Source organism: Octopus bimaculoides, chromosome 20 (assembly GCF_046866305.1).
Source record: "Octopus bimaculoides isolate indiv1 chromosome 20, ASM4686630v1, whole genome shotgun sequence".
Taxonomy (NCBI): domain Eukaryota; kingdom Metazoa; phylum Mollusca; class Cephalopoda; order Octopoda; family Octopodidae; genus Octopus; species Octopus bimaculoides.
The window spans coordinates 23,971,357-23,989,908 of NC_142947.1; the positions used below are offsets into that span (position 1 = coordinate 23,971,357).

An 18,552-nucleotide genomic window follows, 5' to 3' on the forward strand; every position below is an offset into this window, starting at 1 on the left:
CTTTTGAAGGAATAAAATCAATAAAAAGTATTTTCAACTGTAGAATATGAATTCCAAACCTAAATGAAGCATAATCCAAGTATAACATTCTAACCAGGTATCTCAACTCTACATATTCAAATATGTATGTGCATATGTTAGTGTGTATATGTGACTGTATGGTCGTATGTAAAAGTAGACAGATTTTCAGGAAAAAAAATTGGGGTGGGGTGTTACTGAATTACAATCATAAGTAAAAAATATTTTTAACTTTTAAAAAAAAAATAGCATTTAAAATATATTTCATGAAATCATATCTTATGCACAAGTTCCATAACAATAGTTAAAACAAGTGTCCCTTTACTGTAACCAACTTCCTTTATAGATTGTTGTCTCTTGCATCACAGGAGACATTACTCTTTATATATGTATATATACATACATATATGTGTGTGTGTATGTAGCTTTTAAGACTTGTCAGAAAGTTATAAGATAATGACAATAAATTAAAATGTATATAATATATATATAAATTTTTGAATGTAAGAATGTACATATATACATATATATATGTAGATAGAGAGAGAGAGAGAAAGAGAGAAGTGTGTGTGTGTGTGTGTGTGTACACAGGCATTCAATAAATAAGAAATGAGTGGAATTTATCTATTAACAAAACTAACATGATGCTCCATTACAAAAAAAATTATAATTTCATTCAAACCCAGCACCAGATGTATCAGTTACTAGCAAAAATATATTATATACACACACAAAAGACTAATAGACATATACATACATGAATAAAGAGTGACAGACCTGTGAGTGTATGCCCAACACACACTTTTGTAAGCATGTGCATAGTAAGTGCACATGTATATGCATTTGTCTGGGTAAGAATGCACATCAAATTGTGTGTGTGCATGCATGTGATTGCACACACACTTATATACACAAATACATATTATTATTATATGTATGTGTATTATGTTCAGACTGAGTGATTCAGAAGTCCCTTTAGCATTTAAATGATATATAAATATATATGTGTGTGTGTGTGTGTGTGTGTGTATATAATTCTTTATATATATATATATACATATATATATAATTCTTTAACATGTTATAATGAGCAAACAAAGATGCCTTCTCAACCCTCCACCTATCAAGACATTCATGATGTGATGTCTGGAGAGGGAGAAGGCTACACAAGCACTTGACTGCTATCCATTTCAGTTGGGTAGACTGAAGTAACATGCAAGAAAATGTCTTCTTCAAGATTCAGAATTTGGACAAAATGTAGCCCAGTCTATGAATCAAATTTACAACCTAGTAGTTGCTTGCCCAAAACAGACTTTTGAATCAACATGTGTGATGGTTTGTGTGTGTGTGTGTGTGTGTGTGTGTGTGTGTGTGTGTGTGTGCTACAGGAACTTTTGAACCAACCTGTATATGTAAATATATATGCATGTGCATACATGTGTGTGTGTCAGTATCCAGATACATACACATGCAAATGTGACACTAGTACACTTGCATGCATATGTGCAATAATATACAGTTACATTATCACATATATCAGCATAATCTAAGACATATTTAATGATACGTAATGAATGTGATGTCTGTGAATGTACTTGCATACACACAGATACATATATCTTAGCTACTGAGGATTTGTTTACTCTCTTTTGCGCACGCAAACACATACGCTTGTATGCATACACGCATGTTTGTACACACACACACACCTATATTATATGTACATACATATACATATTCCCATGCAAGTTTTCAGTCTCTCGCTATATCTCTATAGTGTATCTTGATTAAGTTCTGAAATCAATTGGTCAGTTCTGTTAAAATCCTCTTTCACCTTCCACTCAATACTTTCTTCATCTAGCTTTTCTTCTTTACTACCTTCCTTACTTTCCTCTTCAGCTACTTCTCCTGTTCCCTGTTTCTCTACTTCTGCCCTTACCTCTTTTATCATTGTTTTTTCTTTCTCCTCTTCTATTAATCTACTTTTTCCTTTTTGGCCATTATCTTTTTTTGAACCAGCACTGACCCCATCTACTTCCATTTCCACCTCCTCTTTATTTGCATTCTCTTTGTTCAATTTATTTGATTCTGAGTCAATACATGTTTCTTCTTCTCTTTCCCCTTTTGTATTTTTTTCATCCTTTGCTTCCCTTACAATCTCATCATCTTCCTTTTCTAGTATTACAAGTGCTTGTTTTTCCACTTCCTCCAAAAGTCTTTCTTCCAAATTACCCACTTCTTTCTCAGATTTTTCTGCTGCACTGTCTGTTTTTGTCTTCACCTTGCTGTCATTTTTTTCCTCAGATTTTTCTGTTTTGACACAAGATCCAGCTTCAAACATTACACATTGCAATTCGCCACACTCTGTCATGTGTTGGATGGGATTTGTGGTAGATACTAAGATATTGCGGCAAAACACACACTGGTTCTTTAGGTTGCTTACATGTGATACCAAATGCACTACAAGTTTGCGGAAGTCTTCAAACACAGAACTGCAATAATAGCAGATGCAAAACCCTGTTTCCAAATGAGATTTAAGGTGAAATATATAGTTATAGAGATAACGGACTTTTACTGAACAATATTTGCAAGTGAAGTTCTCATCTTCGTATTGTTCAGAAACTGATTTACTTGCCTGTAGTGTTGTACGTTTAGCCTCATCAATGTCTTCAAAATCAATGGAACTAAGATCAACAGTAATTATCGCTTTCGTAGATGGTGGTCGGGTTAGTGGATTTAATGCCGGAACTTTAGAAGCTGTAAGTGAGCTGTCTCCAACTTGATAATTGTCAGAAACATTCCCAGTTCTTGTTGAAGAATGTGACATCTGGGATGTTTCAGAATTTGTTATTGTTAAGGGTTCTTTGTTGGATGTTTGGAAGTTGGCTTCAATCTCAGCACTACTCAGTGAACGGATATCTACGAGAGTAATGCCAGAGACAGAAGATTTGTCACCGACTTCATCAACAGGCCTGCTTACAGTTTCAGTTACTTCCTCCGATGGTTTTAAAGATCTGATGTCAACGAGAGTAATGTCTGACAATGATGAACTACTTTCATTGGCTACAGCAGCAGACTGAACATTTAGGCTGTTGTTTCTAGTGGAGTTAGATGACGCCCAGAGATTGCTGTTCAAATTGATTGTACTTGTGTTTGGAATACGATTCTGATTTGTATTAAATGCTCTGATGTTATTGTTGGAAAGATCAAATTCTACAACAGATGCCTGATTATTCAACACTGGAGGCCTTCCAGAGCTGTCATGTGATTCCAAGTCTACAATATCAACAACATTTTTGGAAGTCGACTTACTACTAGACAAGCTGGTACCATTCTCGTAACTGATAATGTTGATGTCAGGATTGGTTAAATCAAACTGAACAACATCAGTTGATCCTGAAGGTACATTCGAAGTTTTCTCTTCCTCAGCTACAAGATCTATAACAGGGATGTTGTTAGGAGTAGCTAGCATCTTCCTTTGGCGATTCAGTCGTGAGATTAGCATGGCATTTGGATTGTTTAAAGTAGATACTCCTGGGTTGACGTTTACAGCACGTTTCTGATGACTTCGGTTTCTTACAATCTGTACAGGGTAACTATTGCTGCTAGTTGGAGTACCAGTCATACTATTTTCTCTTGGACTTATGTCTTTACGAACCAGTGAACTAAGAGGGACATTGCTGTTTGCATAAATCTGAACTGGACGAACCTCTTGGTTAACAATATTACTATTGTTGGCAGCTTGCTGCTGGTTCAAAGTGCCAAGATTGACACTAGTAAGATCACAATTAAGGGTATTCACTGGGTGACTAGTAGGGTTTTGTAAGACTTGGTTGCTCTTTTGCTGGTATACTATTGTGTTGCGTTTGTTCCAGTCATTCAAATTATTTGCTCTAAGACCAGAGTTGAGTGTATTCTGCACCTGTTTTGGGATCTGATTTAAATTTATCCGATTAATTCGACTATTATTGCTTGGTGGCATTTTGTTTCGTTCCATGGCACCCAAATTAACAACAGACAGATCACAGTTCAAAGTATTTGATGTTTGACCCACTGTTGGTGCACCAACATCAGTTAATCTTTCTACTTGACGTATACGCCGGTTTCTTCTGAGGAAATTTATATCTGCTGTAGTGAGATCAAAATTCACGGCACTTCTCACTCGGTTTGAGGGGAGATTATTTTGAGAAACAGAGTTTCTTGATCTTGATACAAGCAAGTTGTTGCTAGGTCTGTAGTTACGGTTCAATGAACTGATATTAGAAATTGTCAGGTCACAATTAACTGTACTGTTTGATTTGCTACCATTGGAGAACTGTGATGTCACATTTGGTGCAGCAGCCCCTGATCGCTGACTGATTGTAGCAAGATCAGAACGAGTTAAATCGCAATTAACAACATTTCTTTGACTCTGTTGATTTAAAGGATTGGAATAAAGACTGTTAGTGGAATAACGCTGATTTGGAATTGGCTGTTGTGCTAACTGCTTTCTTTGACTGTACCTAAAATTTGAAGGCTGTTGCATTCTTACTATGTTTCTGTTGTTGCCATTTTCAGGCATCAAATAGATTCGATCAGTAATATTTCTACCGGAGGGATTGTGTGTAGAGTTCTGGCGTGTAGATGAACTTTGAACCTGAATTTGATTTTGTAACAGGGAATTCTGGGAGTTCTTCTGAGATGCCAACTGTTGAGACAAAAGAGAAATAGCAGCTGCTTTTGACAGTTGATTTGCACTGGGCTGTCGATTCTGAGGTGTTGTGGAATTAGATAAGTTTTGAAATCGAAATGGTCGCTTCAGTGAACTGACCCCAGTGACTATGACATCATTATCACTGTTACTGGGGCGTTTTTGAGCCAATCTCACAGTTTGGTTTGTGTTCAGGGAGTTGATGTCTCTGGATGTTAGATCACAGTTAACAGTTGTGTCATTTGATGCAAGTCTCATCGCATTTTGGAGAGAAACTTGATTCGGCAACAAATTCCTCTTGTTTTTGTTCATTGACCTCAAATCTGTAGAACGTAAATCACAGTTCAAAGTGTTTGCATTGTTAATGCCAGGAGCTACACTAATTAAGGGCACATTCGATGAGTTGCCTCGACTGGACTGGTTGCTGGCCAACAGATTGGCAATAGTTCGTGGTTGCCGGAAATTACTAAGATTGTCTTTCTGTGCCTGTGTCACACCAATACCTAAGTGAGCATCTTTGTGTTTGTTTAAAGTAGCCAAATTATTAAATGTCATCTTGCAAAGTGGACACTGCAGCTCTTTGTTGACATTGTGAGTCAGCATGTGGACGGATAAATAGTGTTTGTTTTGAAACAATTTATGACAAATATTACATTCTGACTCTCTCTCTTGAGAGTGAACATTTCTCATATGCCTCTCCAGGTGTACAGGACGAGAAAATGTCATTTGACAGTGCTCACATGTATAAAGCTTTCCTGGTTGAGCACTAGCATCTTCAATATGAGTTGCACCCATTTTTTGACAATTTTTTTTTTTGTTTTGTAAAGTTTTAGTAAGCAATAATTTTTCAGTTCCAAACACTAAATTAGCAGATTCTAGTTATCTATTGGTCAATTTAGTGTTTCAAAAAGGATAAATTTTTTATTACTTATATGTAATAAATGAATATTGATTTTATGGAGGCAATCATTACCATAATTATCATAATTATTAACACTTATTATTGTTTTTTGCTGTGGTTCTGTTGATTACATTTGTTAATTGTTATATTTGTGAAGTGTCAACACAAACCTATGTTCCTTAGCAACATGGTCCGAGTTGAGTCATTCTCTTGGATTGTAGCTCATTACTCATTTTGTATGGTTGTCAGTTAAGTCACTCTCAAATTCCATTTCAACAAAGACCAATGTATTACTAAGATATTTGTAGACATTCATTTGCACAGCTTCTCCGGCAACAAATATCTTCAATTCTGTTGCACTTGCATGCAACAACTACACATTATGCAATACCATCATTGGCAGGTTGTGTTTTGATTGAGTCAGGGAAGTCATTGTATCTTTTCGACCATCTTCTATCACAGTCAACTGAACATTGGTCCAGAGTGAACAGTTGATAGAACACGGTAATAGCTCACATCTGAAAGACAGAAAAAAAAAAATTAATTTTAAAACAAATATATGCCATATATATATAAATGTTCATTTTTTATAGAAAAAATTTTTACAATAATCTGATGGGTTACTCTATACTTTTGTTGAGTATAAATATATTATTCTAATACAAAAATGTTGTTGACAGTGACTTTGAAGTTTTGACCAGCTAAGCCATTGTCCAACAATGGCTTAGCTGGCTGAAACTTTGAAGTCACTGTCAACAACATTCTTGAATAAGAAAAAAATATATATATAAATATATATATTAAATCAATGTGGAAATTGAAGCTCTTTATTTTTCCACAAAAAGGATTGAATACAATAAGGAAAATATTAGAATAGCTAGTATTCTCTGATCCAGCAAACAAGAGAGACAACTCCATACATGTCTCAGCTGTTTAGCATCATTGCTCTCTATTGGAACCTCTTTATAATTAAATTATTTATCTAATTTCCCAGCACCATGCAATACTTTTTTTTTAATAATTTTTTTTTCAGTAAGATAGTTACTACAAGGCCAATGAGCAATGGTAAATGTTATTCTTCTGTTAACAAAAGTGAAGAGACCAGAAATGTGCAAAGTTGTCTGCTTGTTTAGCCAGAGAATAACGTTGGCTACTCCTTAATATTTTATCTTAATCACCATAACTTTAGTAAGTGACATTACCATTGCTTCAGGATGACTTAAAGTTTGTAAGTGAATTTGTGAATATGGAAATTGTACAGAAGCCTGTTGGATAAACTGTACCTGTAATTCTTAAAGATCCAGCCTTGTCATACCTGAGTCACACTGATTCTACCTGACAACTTGGTGCTCATATCAACATCAAAGTGAGAATTCTTCATCACTGACAGTATAAGAAGAATCAGATCTAGTGTGCAGGAAAGAAGACTGCACTGGTACAGGCTTGTGAAGATGACTAATGTATAAAAAAGGGCAGGGTATTCAAGTCATGTCCATTCCATCTTTTATTCAGGCATTAACTCCAGTAGTCCAAAGACCTGCATAAAGGCTCTTCCTAGAGTCCAAGCATTTGGTGCATTTCTTAGGTGTTATTTTAGTTTGAAAAACTTTCTCATGCCCTATCTATTAAACCATTCTTTCTAATTAACAATGACTAACTTGCCAGTTAGCTAATATGTATCTATCCACAGGCAAAATATATATTAGACTCAACCTCCAGACCGAAAATGGTCTTTGAGAAGTATCTTACTCTGAAGGGCATCTTCTCATTCATTCCATTTTTCCTTCTTTCTTTATTTCCTCTTTTCTCCCTTTTACTCTTTCCTTTCTTTAAAAACATCCCCTATCCTTTTCAAACTTTTTTTCTTTCCTTCACCATTACTTCTACTTTATTTCCTTTCCCATTGTCTTCTATGTCCACAAATTCCTCTTTTATCATCCTCTGGCTTCTATGAAGCATTATGCTTGTAACCTTGAGCAAGGATGTGTTCACTTTGACTATAAATCTATGTGTACAACCTGAACATTATGGTCATTACACTTTTTAGAACTGTTTTTAAGGGAAAATTTTAGATCACTTTTGATCCTTTGTTTTTTTACTATACAAAGCACAAAAGTGATTATGGCTTAGTATATTACAGAATTATGGCTCCTAGCCCATGTACTTCCTCACTAGATTGAGAAAAACTGAGTCTCATTTTTTTTTTTTCTCACATTTTTGCATCTCATGAAACTTTAATGAGTAGCTACACTGAATAATTCATTTGAATTTAAACAGGTTAGATGATTGTAAAATTTTCTTTTCAGATCCATTTAGGGTATGTTACTTACATAAAACTAGTAGTAGCCTGCATATGAATAATTGTGTTGAATGCATAAGTAAATACTTGACTTTCTATCTAAAATGGTACAATACACACACACACACAGAGCTTTGTAGAGTGTCACATGCACAACAGATTCAATTACATCTATCAATATATTGTATTATACTCCATTTGATTTGATATGATGCAAATGTTGCACAAAAGTGCAATGACTGTTATTATTTGAACAGACCTACTGAGATAATATTTCTTGCAAGTTATTTAGTGATCACAGTGTTAGTGCCATGAAAAAAGTACCCAGTACATTCCATAAAGTGGTTGGCATTAGGAGTGGCATCCAGCTGTGGAAACCATACCAAAGCAGACATCAGAGCTCAGTGCAGTCCTCAAGCTTGTCAGTTGAACCATGTAAGCATGAAAAACAGACATTAAACCAGGGTTGTGGAGTTGGAGTCAGAGTTGGAAACAATTAAGGAGTAGCTGGAGTCGGAGTCGGTAAAATTATTAGTGACTCCAACTCACAGTATAAACCAGTTATAACATATAGGCCTATTCAAAGTACAAGTGTATGCATATGCTTTATGAGATATATAGACCACAAGCACTTAAAGACATAAAGAGGAGTCAGAGTCAGAGATACCAATAGTAGAGGAGTCAGAGTCAAAGTTTTTTTGTTTTGACTCCACAGCCCTGCATTAAATTATGATGTTGATGATATATATATATATATATATATATTAACATCTAGATTTCAATAGGTTAGTTCTAGAGTTATTTGAAGCAAGAGTTTATAACTTGATGCTCATCATGTCACCAACTGTTCCTTACCCAATTTTCAAGGGATTTTATAATTCCAGAGTGACTGGTCATAAAGTCAACACCATTTTAATGAAGTAGTAACAGGTCAGGAATATCAAAATTCATATACATTTACACCCATACATATATACATGCAATGGACTTCCTGCAGTTTCTATCAACCAAATTCACTCACAAGGCATTGGCTGGTCTAGACTAAAGTAGAAGATATGCAGCATGACTGAATTTCATGTAACTCCACAATATGAACCCAGTGTAAGCTTTGGATACATAAAAGGTGCAGTAATATCAGAGAGAGAGCTTAACAGGGAAAATAGCTTTTGTGTGTGGAAGATGCACAGGTGCAATAAACACTGAAAATGTACAGAAAACAGACTCCATCAACTGCCTGAGGGGTAAGCTAGAGGTAGTAGATAGCTTCCATTATCTAGGTGGTCAAGTTAGTAGCAGAGGTGGATGCTCCGAGAGCATAGCTGTGAGAATAAGACTAGGCTGGGCAAAGTTCAGAGAGCTTCTACCCCTGCTGGCAACAAAGGGCCTCTCTCTCAGAGTGAAAGGCAGATTGTTTGATGCCAGTGTGTGAACAGCTATGCTACACAGCGGTGAAACGTGGGCTGTGACAGCTGAGGCTTCACTATGCTTCACTGAGTGTGCAATGTCAGTGTGCATGTTCAACAGACTGTAAGCATCTTGAGAGAAAAGTTAGGCATAAGAGGAATCAGATGTGGTGTGCAAGAGAGACAACTGTGCTGGTATGGTCATGTGATGCATATGAACAAGGATGTTCATATGCATCAATGCACAACTGTGTCCTTACACCTCAAACAAGGGAGCTAATGTCCCCACTCAGACTTAAACAGTACCTGTGGACCAATGGTTTCTGGGTTATTTCCCTACATCGGCATAGGATAACTGTTGTCTAGAGATGGCAGCACTAGGCCTTGTTCAAAGTATATACTTTTAAAGTAACACACTGTCACTTATAAGGAGAAAAACAATTAGTTTTAAATCTCTGAGCGAGAAATAAGTAGTAACAGTACTACAGAGTAAAGTCTATTTGCCAACATAAAATTGAAAAAGCTGGAAAAGATGTTTTCCTGGGGCTAAAAAAGGTAATAACATCGTCCTAATCAGGACTGCCACTTTACGTTGCCAAATAAACTTTATATATATATATATATATATATATATATATATATGTACATATATACTCTTTTATTTGTTTCAGTCATTTTGACTGTGGCCATACTGGAGCACCGCGTTTAGTCGAACAAATCAACCCCAGGACTTATTCTTTGTAAGCCTAGTACTTATTCTATCATTCTCTTTTGCTGAACCACCAAGTTATAGGGTCATAAACACACCAGCATTGGTTGTCAAGCAATTGTAGGGGAACAAATACAGACACACAAATATATATATATATATATATATATATATATATATATATATATATACATACACACATACAGGGTGTCCCAAAAATCACTGATGGGTTTCAGTTTTTAACTTCAGAAAGAAATGCATGAAATTTTGACACAATATAAAGGACATTATGGAAATTTCATGCATTTATTTGTAAAGTTAAGGAAGTTATTAAAAATTGAAACCCATCAGTAACTTTTGGGACACCCTGTGTGTGTGTGTATATATATATATATTGCATAGCAAGTGACCTGATCTGAGATCGTGTGCTGGAACGAAAACAATTGCAGTGTGGAAGGTGTTTATAAGCCAGTTAAAATAACACACAAAAACCGTTAGATTCACTTCAACATTTAAATTTAATTTGTCAAAATATTTTCGTCGCTTTGAGACCGCGACCTGTTCACTGACAAAATTCTGTGCTGCACACAATTTTGTCAGTGAACAGGTCGCGGTCTCAAAGCGACGAAAATATTTTGACAAATTAAATTTAAATGTTGAAGTGAATCTAACGGCTTTTGTGAGTTATTTTAAATGGCTTATAAACACCTTCCACGCTGCAATTGTATATATATATATATATATCATCATCATCATCATCATCATCGTTTAACGTCCGCTTTCCATGCTAGCATGGGTTGGACGATTTGACTGAGGACTGGTGAAACCGGATGGCAACACCAGGCTCCAATCTAATTTGGCAGAGTTTCTACAGCTGAATGCCCTTCCTAACGCCAACCACTCAGAGAGTGTAGTGGGTGCTTTTACGTGTCACCCGCACAAAAACGGCCACGCTCAAAATGGTGTCTTTTATGTGCCACCCGCACAAGAGCCAGTCCGGGGGCACTGGCAACGATCTCGCTCGAAAACCCTACAAGGCCAGTCAGGCGGTACTGGCAACGGTCACGCTCAAGATGGTACATCTTATGTGCCACCCGCACAAGAGCCAGTCCAGGGGCCCTGGCAACGATCTCACTTGGCTTGCCGGGTCTTCTCATGCACAGCACATTTCCAAAGGTCTCGGTCAGTAGTCATCGCCTCGGTGAGGCCCAATGTTCGAAGGTCTTGCCTCACTACCTCAGCCCAGGTCTTCCTGGGCCTACCTCTTCCACGGGTTCCCTCAACTGTTAGGGAGTGGCACTTTTTCACGCAGCTATCCTCCTCCATTCTCACCACATGTCCAAACCAGCGCAATCGTCTCTCTTGCACACCACGACTGATGCTTCTTATGTTCAGCTTTTCTCTCAAGATACTTACACTCTGACAGGTATGCACATTTACATTACACATCCAGCGGAGCATACTGGCTTCATTCCTTGCGAGCTTACGCATGTCCTCAGCAGTCACAGCCCATGTTTCACTGCCATGTAGCATGGCTGTTCGTACACATGCGTCATACAGTCTGCCTTTTACTCTGAGTGAGAGTCCCTTTGTCGCCAGCAGAGGTAAGAGCTCTCTAAACTTTGCCCAGGCTATTCTTATTCTAGCAGTTACACTTTCAGCGCACCCACCCCCACTACTAACTTGGTCACCCAGATAGCGGAAGCTATCGACTACCTCTAGTTTTTCTCCTTGGAATGAGATAGAAGTTGTTTCCTGTCTGTTTACAGTGTTTATTGCACCTGAACATCTGCCACATACAAAAACTAACTTCGTAGTTAATCTGCCTTTGATGTTGCTGCACCTCTTATGTGTCCATAGCTTGCACCGGGTACATCTTATAGAGTTACTACCTACTCCTTTACTGCATACTGAGCAGGGCCATCTACCTGAAGGGGTTTGTGTTTTATCTACCTTCCTACTTATTAGGATTTTGGTTTTTGCTAGGTTGACTCTAAGGCCCTTCGATTCTAGTCCTTGCTTCCACACCTTAAACTTCTCCTCTAGTTCTGATAGTGACTGCGCAATTAGTGCAAGGTCATCAGCATAGAGGAGCTCCCAGGAGCAACCTGTCTTGAATTCCTCTGTGATCGCCTGGAGGACTATGATAAATAGGAGGGGGCTGAGGACGGAACCTTGGTGGACCCCTACCTCTACCCGGAATTCATTACTGTACTCATTTCCAACCCTCACCTTACTGACAGCATCTCTGTACATGGCTCGCACAGCTCTCACTAACCATTCTTCTATCCCAAGTTTCCTCATTGACCACCAGATAAGGGATCAGGGGACCCTGTCAAAGGCTTTCTCCATGTCAACGAAGGCCAGGTACAGAGGTTTATCCTTGGCTAGATATTTCTCCTGCAGCTGTCTCACTAGAAATATGGCATCAGTGGTGCTTTTACCTGGCACGAACCCAAACTGCATCTCATCTAAATTGATTCGCTCCCTAATTAGTTGGGCTATGACCCTCTCCGTAACTTTCATAACCTGATCTAACAGCTTGATGCCTCTGTAATTATTAGTATCTAAAGCGTCACCTTTACCTTTGTAGCAGTTTACTATGGTGCTGCTACACCAGTCATTGGGTATGACTCCTTCGTGTATCACCTGGTTCGTAATACGGGTGACTAGGCTGTAGCCAACACTGCCAGATATTTTGAGCATCTCTGCAGTGATTCCTGATGGGCCGGGGGCTTTCCTTGTCTTCATACTCTTAATTGCTTTATCTACCCTGGTACTGTCAACTCAGATAGCTGGTCCCTCTGTTGGGTCGACATACGGCAGGCTCTCTTTCTCCCATTCATTCTCTTTATTAAGCAATCTATCGTAGTGGCATCTCCAGACCTCTTTCTTTGCATCCTCATTTAGTGCAAGCGTACCATCATCCATGCGAACACATTTCTCTCCTACAACATCACTATTCTCTCTCCTACACTGTCTTGCAACACGAAATACCTCGAGTCTTTGGTCCTCACGGCGCAGAACATTGGCAAATCTTTTCTTATTTGCTTCCCCTCTGGCTAAATAAACCTGTCGCCTAGCTTCCCTTCTGATATATATATATATATATATATATATATATATATATATATATATATATATACACATACATATACATACATACATGTATATACATATATGTATATACATGTATATATATATATATATATCATCATCATCATCATCATCGTTTAACGTCCGCTTTCCATGCTAGCATGGGTTAGACGATTTGACTGAGGACTGGTGAAACCGGATGGCAACACCAGGCTCCAGTCTGATTTGGCAGAGTTTCTACAGCTGGATGCCCTTCCTAACGCCAACCACTCAGAGAGTGTAGTGGGTGCTTTTACGTGTCACCCGCACGAAAACGGCCACACTCGAAATGGTGTCTTTTATGTGCCACCCGCACAAGCCAGTCTAGGGGCACTGGCAACGATCTCGCTCGAAAATCCTACGGGAGCCAGTCAGGCGGTACTGGCAACGGCCACGCTCAAAATGGTGCATCTCATGTGCCACCCGCACAAGAACCAGTCCAGGGGCACTGGCAACGATCTTACTTGGCTTGCCGGGTCTTCTCACGCACAGCACATTTCCAAAGGTCTCGGTCAGTAGTCATCGCCTCGGTGAGGCCCAATGTACGAAGGTCTTGCCTCACCACCTCAGCCCAGGTCTTCCTGGGCCTACCTCTTCCACGGGTTCCCTCAACTGTTAGGGTGTGGCACTTTTTTACGCAGCTATCCTCCTCCATTCTCACCACATGTCCATACCATCGCAATCGTCTCTCTTGCACGCCACAACTGATGCTTCTAATGTTCAGCTTTTCTCTCAAGATACTTACACTCTGACAGGTATTCACATTGACATTACACATCCAACGGAGCATACTGGCTTCATTCCTTGCGAGCTTACGTATGTCCTCAGCAGTTACAGCCCATGTTTCACTGCCATGTAGCATGGTTGTTCGTACGCATGCGTCATACAGTCTGCCTTTTACTCTGAGTGAGAGTCCCTTTGTCGCCAGCAGGGGTAAGAGCTCTCTAAACTTTGCCCAGGCTATTCTTATTCTAGCAGCTACACTTTCAGCGCACCCACCCCCACTACTAACTTGGTCGCCCAGATAGCGGAAGCTATCGACTACCTCTAGTTTTTCACCCTGGAATGAGATAGAAGTTGTTTCCTGTTTGTTTGCAGTCTTTATTGCACCTGAACATCTGCCACAAACAAAAACTAACTTGCTAGTTAACCTGCCTTTGATGTTGCTGCACCTCTTATGTGTCCATAGCTTGCACCGGGTACATCTTATAGAGTTATTACCTACTCCTTTTCTACATACTGAGCAGGGCCATCTACCTGAAGTGGTTTGTGTTTTATCTACCTTCCTACTTATTAGGATTTTGGTTTTAGCTAGGTTGACTCTAAGGCCCTTCAATTCTAGACCTTGCTTCCACACCTGAAACTTCTCCTCTAGTTCTGATAGTGACTCCGCAATTAGGGCAAGGTCATCAGCATAGAGGAGCTCCCAGGGGCAACCTGTCTTGAACTCCTCTGTGATTGCCTGGAGGACTATGGTAAATAAGAGGGGGCTGAGGACGGAACCTTGGTGGACCCCTACCTCTACCCGGAATTCATTGCTGTACTCATTTCCAACCCTCACCTTACTGGCAGCATCTCTGTACATGGCTCGCACAGCTCTCACTAACCATTCTTCTATCCCAAGTTTCCTCATATATATATATATATATGTATATATATATATATATATATATATATATATATATATATATATATATATATATATATATATACATATATACATATATGTATATATATGTATATATACACACATGCACATATATGCATATATATATATATATATATATATATATATATATATATATATATATATATATATATATATATATACATATATGCACATATATGCATATATACACATATATACATATATATATATATATACATATATGTATATACATACATGTACACACACACACACACACACACCTATATATATATATATATATATATATATATATATATATATATATATATATATATATATCATCATTTAACGTCCGCTTTCCATGCTAGCATGGGTTGGACGATTTGACTGAGGACTGGTGAAACCGGATGGCAACACCAATATATATATTTACGATGGGCTTCTTTCAATTTCTGCCAACCAAATCCATCACAAGGGTTTGGTCGGCCCAAGACTATAGCAGAAGACACTTGTCATGTAGTGGGACTGAACCTAGGACCATGTGGTTGGTAAGCAAATTACTTACCACACAGCCACTCCTGCGCCTCTCAACCACCCAGCCTGGCTCGTTCCCCTGCTCCCATCCACGCTGCCGCACTTGCCCTTACCTCTCCAACACCACCCTCCTCACAGGCACCCATCATCGACCCTATCATATCACTGACTCCTTCACCTGCACTTCTACCAATGTCATCTACTTCATCCCCTGCGCTCTCTGTCCTTCTTTATACAATGGTCAAATGGGACGCCGCTTGGCTGACCAGTTAGCAGAATACCTCCGAGACATCAGGCTCGGCAACGACACCCCGGTCTCGCACCATTTCCACTCTACCGATCATTTTTTTACAACACCTGTCTGTGTTCGGATTGTCCTTATATAGGGGCCATCTTCACCGTGAATTTGCAAACAAACTACTAAATGACAATGTGAAGTCAGAACAATGGTCTGAGTTAGCCTTGCTACTGCTGCCCAAAACTGGAGACCAAAGAAATACTGGGAATTACAGAGGGACCAGTCTGTCATTCATTGTTTCAAAAATGGTCAACAAGATGATACTTAACCAAATACAACCTAAGATAGACAAACAATTGCAACCAAATTAAAATGGATTCAGATCAGGACGGTCAACAACATCTCACACTGTTGCACTTAGAAGACTGATAGGAGGAGTTAAGAGCCATAATAAGAAGGCTATCATTATCTATGTAGACTTTAAAAAGGCTTTTGATTCAGTACATAGAGGAATGATGATAATGAAGATACTTAAAGCATATGATATTTCACCAAGAATTCTGAGAGTAATAAGTAAGCTGTATGAGAACACCATAGTGAAGGTGATCGTTCCTGATAGAGACGGAATACTTTAAAGTCAAAGCCGGAGTATTACAAGACAACATGCAAGCACCTTATCTCTTCGCCATCATTCTGGACTATGTAATGTGTAGAAAGTACGAGGGCAAGGAAGAAGAACTGGGATTCAAACTGCATAGGCAAAGAAGTAGATGGCATCAAGTAGTAACAGTAACTGACCTGGACTATGCTGATGACCTGGCATTACAAACAGAGAGGACAGATCAGGCACAGGAGGTACTGAGCAGATTAGAGCAGGAATCGGGGAAGGTAGGATTATACTGCAGCACAAAGAAAACAGAGCTGCAAGTATTCAACCATGAAACGCCCTGCGTCAATGAAAGTGAGAGATGGTAAGTTGCTCAAAGTATTTGAAAATTTCAAACACCTTGGTGCATGGACACAAAGTACTGGAAAAGATATCATAGTAAGGAAAGCTCTTGCCTGGAATGCATGCTATAAATTGAGAAAGGTATGGAGTTCAAAGTTAGCAAGGAAATTGAAAGTGAGGTTGTTCCTGGTGTTGAAGAAGCAGTTGGATGGTTGTTATACGAAGATGCTTAAAATGGCACTTAATGTCTCCTGGAAAAGCCATACAACAAACACCAACTCATACCAGGAACTACCAAAAGTAACATTGAAGATACAGCATTGAAAGATGAGGCTAGGTGGACACTGTGTCAGACAAACCGATTAAATTGCTAACAAGCTAGTGCTCTGGCAACCAATGGAAGGAAGAACCAGGAGAGGAAAGAGGAAGACAACCTATATTGACAACTTGCTGGAGGATACTGGTATGGAAGGGATACAGGAGCTGAGGACCATTATGGGAGATCGAGATGAGTGGGGAAAACGTGTGGAAACTGTCTTGCTGAGGGATGATCTAGATATATATGCTTTTGGAGCGAATGGTTTTGTTATACAGTGCCGTATTATTTACAATCCTGTAAATAATAATAATAATGGTATTTTGGCAATGATCATAATATTTAATGGTGAAGAACCAAACAACACGAATCACCAGTTTCATGAATTATATATATATATGTGTGTGTGTATGTATATATATCTATATATGTGTGTGTGTATATATATATGCATATATATTTATGTATATATATGTGTGTGTGTGTGTGTGTGTGTGTGTGTGTGTGTGTGTGTGTGTGTGTGTGTATATATATATATATATATATATATATATATATATATATATATATATATATATATGTATATGTGTTTGTGTATATATATATATATATATATATATGTATATATACTCATATACATACACACATATATATACACATATATACACACATATATATACATATGTATATATATACACATATATATATATAATCACACACACACATACATATATGTATATATATATATCATCATCATCGTCGTCATTGTATAACGTCCGCTTTCCATACTGGCATGGGTTGGATGGTTTGGCTGAGGACTGGACTGAGGACTGGACTGAGGACTGGTCTCACTTGGCTTGTTGGGTCTTCTCAAGCACAGCATATCTCCAAAGGTCTCGGTCACTAGTCATTGCCTCAGTAAGGCCCAATGTTTGAAGTTTAGCAGAGAACTTCAATAAGCCACATCAAAATCTCCATCCCTTAAAGAACCCTTCATTCTTAACTGAAACAAAACTTGAAGCACATTAGCAAAAGCTACTCAATCATGAAATGCCTCTAACAATATCAATCACTCCTAAACTCATCCACAAATAATTTTACAGTTAAATTCATAAGGCACACACACACACACACACACCTGCAAGTTATTAAAATTCTCTAACATTTACCAACAAAACCATCCTACCATGGCATCAATATCTGCAAACACAATTCATAACAAAACAAACTTGATACCAAAACATGTGAACAGCCTTAACCTTTTAGTGCTTAAACCAGCTGTATCCGGCCCAAGTATTCTATACATTTTATGCTCAAAGTGACCAGGCATCTCACACCTACCTTGCAATGTCATTCTAAAAATAAACAATTACATCTTTCAAATCTCGAAGCTACAAGATAATACCAGATTAATTTTTTTAAATGTGAATGAATAAGGATTACTTTTGATATATTAATCTGAACGCTAAAGGGTTAATTATATTAACAGAAAAACAGTTCTTACTCGACAGAAAAACAGCTCTAACTTGAAAATTGCAATGCTGTGAAACTCAGTATCAGAAGGAAAAGACACTGAATTTAATATAATATACTCTACAATATTTGCTGAGCATTTAGATGTGAAGACTTGGGAATGTTAACCAATCATGTCAGTTCATGAGATTGTTAGTTTTAGACTGATTCTGATTACAGGCTGCATGTGAAGGACTAAT

At 38.1% G+C, this 18,552-nt stretch overlaps 1 protein-coding gene across 1 annotated transcript in view; it reads right to left on the reverse strand.

Moving 5' to 3' along the window:
• Window positions 1-1,649: 1,649 nt before the first annotated feature.
• Window positions 1,650-18,552, reverse strand: part of LOC106879455 (uncharacterized) — a 49,101-nt gene continuing 32,198 nt past the window's right edge. Inside the window, exon 2 of the mRNA XM_014929018.3 lies at window positions 1,650-6,127. Coding sequence (XP_014784504.1) covers window positions 1,790-5,503 — 3,714 coding nt within the window. The 5' untranslated portion in view covers window positions 5,504-6,127 and the 3' untranslated portion in view covers window positions 1,650-1,789. The remainder of the gene's footprint in view (window positions 6,128-18,552) is intronic.